General features: G+C 35.4%; 1 protein-coding gene across 1 annotated transcript; it reads right to left on the reverse strand.

The window, feature by feature from the left end:
* Positions 1–1,028: 1,028 nt before the first annotated feature.
* Positions 1,029–1,982, reverse strand: LOC131035814 (uncharacterized). The gene has a single exon (XM_057967537.2). The coding sequence runs from the start codon at positions 1,980–1,982 to the stop codon at positions 1,029–1,031; it is 954 nt and encodes a 317-aa protein (XP_057823520.1).
* Between the last annotated feature and the right edge of the window lie 1,529 nt (positions 1,983–3,511).

The raw sequence follows: 3,511 nt of genomic DNA on the forward strand, positions 1-3,511 counted from the left end.
CAAGAAGAAACTTTTTGGTTTGCTGGTCATCTTGATTGTCCCCTATGGGTGTGAAGTAACTTAGGTAGAAAATATGTTAGGAAGCCCAATCCTTTATAACTCTATTTGACATGCGAGTACTAGGATAAAGAGGTTAGGGAGGCGAAGTCACCTCAAGTAGAGAAAGATTGGATGTAGAAAGGCTTAGAGGAGGAAATGAAAGGATAATATTAGATTTTAGTGATTTATGGTGCGGAATGGGATCAAATCCAAAACGAATCTTAGTGACAAGAGATTTACGCAAAAAAGTTTCTAGAGTAAATGGTTTTATGTAAGGAAATGATTGATGATGGTGATAACGGAACTCAAAATGACACTTCTATTTAACATTTTGATGGATTTAAAAGTAAATAAAATCTCTAAGAATTCTAGAATAAGAAAGGGGATGAATGATAGTGCAAGAAATAACTTAATTTATTTAAATCTCATTGAACTTTACACAATTAAAAACTAACTAAATATATATTCAAACAAGAATAAAGAATAATATGAAAGAACTACCAGTACATGAACCTTTACCTAGGATACTAAATTGTGTGGCTTAGCAATTGCCTAAATTCTAATGGGTAAGGAGTTTATCCTTTTGACTTAAAGAGTCTTGTCACCCATGCTTTTGTCAAAAAGTACCACTCATATACTTCAAACCAATATTTTAAATAAAAGAAAGTCTTTGCATTTCTATCACAGCTCTATTAAGCTCTATTAATTTAAATCTAATTGTTCGTTTGTATTTTTACTATTGAATTAAACTTATTAATTTACAGTACCCTCGTAGAACAGATATTGAAATAGAAAGTTGAAATCAATACTAACCTCATAGATTAGATATTGATTGAATTTATTTCATAATTATTTCATTTCAAGTTTATTACAAACTGGAAACACACTTGCATGATGAAAGTACACACACAATAACTATTTTCAGTCCATACCAACTAAAGGACAATAACTAACCCAGTATGCCGTTTCTGCCGGCTCCTAGTTATTGATTATATATTCAAAGGCTCCAAACTCTCCGTGTCCTTATTGTCAGTAGCCTGATATTCACCGAGATTTCCGTCTATGCTTTCCCCGTGGTAAGCCTTGCATACAAAGTAGAGCACACTCTGCGTTAACATCCACATCAAAGCAACCAAACCCTCCATCACCACACAGCCTGTTCCAAACGCTATTTTTGCCCATAATCCCTCGAGATGCATGTAACCCTTAAGCGCTGCATGACCAACTAGCCCATTAATTACCATGTAAGATATGGTGACAACCCACGCTGTAGCGCGCTTTCCTTCCAAGAGACGGCGGCTTTTCTTCATGCCCTCCAACCCATAATAATCCTCCTCCATAACACTCACAACAGTCGCTACCTTCCACACGATTCCCAAGTACACGCTCACCAGGAATAACACCACGAACCAAACTATTAACGCAGCATAGAACACAATCACATACGATTTACCGAACAATAGGAAACCCACTGCTAGGAAACACACAGCGAAACCAAAAGCCATGCTAATCATGAAACTGATAATGAAATACCACAGGGAAGTTATCATCATCCGTTTCCACACTGCGGGAACGAGTTTCATGACTCCTGCAAATGAGGGTTTGTTGTTGCCCGTGTCAACAGTGGCCACGGTGTAGACCACTGCCGCCATGGACGGCATCAACAGCGCATAAGAGAGTAATAGGTACACAGCGTTCAGCACTAAAAGCTCCGTCAATTGCAGAATGAGCAACTTCAACTCTCCAGTAGTCTTACTGAAAATAATCTCAGCGACATGGGTCTGTACTATGATTCCAAATACCAAATTTACCAAAACTAAAGGCAGAATGAACACTAGAGTGATGTTCCCCAATAATTTAGCTTTAAAGTGAATGATTTTGAAGGCCTCTCCCACAATTCCAAACGTGCCTAACAGCCCTATAGATTTTGCATTTCTATCCATGGCTGATTGCGAATCCTTCTCTCTTCTTTCTCTTCTGGGAAACGTCTTCTTTGGACCACACAAACCATTTGCTTGACTCAGTCGGAAGCAACCTGGCAGTATTTATAGCTCAAATGTGCTAACCTTGCCGTTTGGAATCAGGTGAGCTTGTAAAAATCGACATAAAAAAATGTAATGTCTCAGTCAGGTGGGTACCTCGAGAGAGATATTTTAAATGAATGACAGGGAAAGGGAGGGAAAAAACAGGCAAACTTCTTGATCTCCTCTGTTACATCGTCCATGGCTGATAATTACGATATTTTTATGACCTTGTTAAATATTTCATTATGCCGTAATGCCCGCTACACTTAAATAGAAAATGACATCCCGGAAGAAGCAAATAAACAAAAGAAACAACTCTAGGGATCTTTCCTAAACGTTGTTAACTTGGCATAGTACTTCTTATTATCGTAGCGAACAAAGATATTTTTAATATTGTGTATGAAAATAACTATAATGCACATCTAATGAAATCTACATATGACCTCACTATACCTTACACAATTTTTCTCTCTTAACTCATGGCAAGATTCACACTATCAACTTGCCACTACAAAATTTCTCTCTTCTAATTCTTGTTGGGTCGCACATAAATAGGCCATAGTAGTCTTTGTAAGAAAATATCACATAACACAAAGCGTATTACATGCTAGATAAGCACATTTAGCCCTCTAGACTACTATTACCCAGAAACACTTAATACTTGAATTTTCCCATTTCAGCATACATGAGCAGATGCGCTTCCTTTATTTGGTTCAAAATACAAATAGTAATCAATAAGTCCTAGCCATCTATCATCCTTGTATATTCTTCAACACATTGTCTACATAATAATAGCATGAAGTAGATTGCTCCACGTGGAAACACAAACTTATCTAGGCATCAAAGACATTATAGTCACAAGCATAAGATTACTGATCAATTTAACTTTATCTACATGGTATTATGTTATTTTTATTCACATATTTGTAAAATTAAACTTGATCTTGAACAAGTGTCTAATGCATCATATCTATTATTGTCCATCATTATGTTTTAAAACTAGACTTGATCTTAATGTCAATGTAGATTATCTCATAATAATGACTATGATTCAAAAAAGATTTATAGGATGTTTGAGTGGCATGGCTACTAAGCCTCAATCCTTCTATATAGTCTAATCTTAATGTCAATGTAGATTATCTCACAATAATGACTATGATTCAAAAAATATTTATAGGATGTTTGAGTGGCATGGCTAATGAGCTTCAATCCTTCCATATTAAATAAAGTAAATAAATGTGATGTGCTATAAAATAAAATGACAAATCCATATCTAGTTTTATGCCACAAATTATAAATGACATGTTCATCTAATGTGACCTTCCTAAACTAAATGAAAGAGTGACTTTATAGATGGGTTTGTCCCAAATCATAGAGATAAATACAATTACAAATATCACTCAATTTTCATAAAAGAATGGTTATTGAAATTTAGATGTTAGGGGAAT

The sequence above is a fragment of the Cryptomeria japonica genome, chromosome 11 (assembly GCF_030272615.1).
Source record: "Cryptomeria japonica chromosome 11, Sugi_1.0, whole genome shotgun sequence".
NCBI classification, from domain to species: domain Eukaryota; kingdom Viridiplantae; phylum Streptophyta; class Pinopsida; order Cupressales; family Cupressaceae; genus Cryptomeria; species Cryptomeria japonica.

What these genes read in the sequence shown, in the direction of transcription:
- LOC131035814 (XM_057967537.2), bottom strand. Translation starts at nt 1,982, where the DNA reads ATGGATAGAAATGCAAAATCTATAGGGCTGTTAGGCACGTTTGGAATT.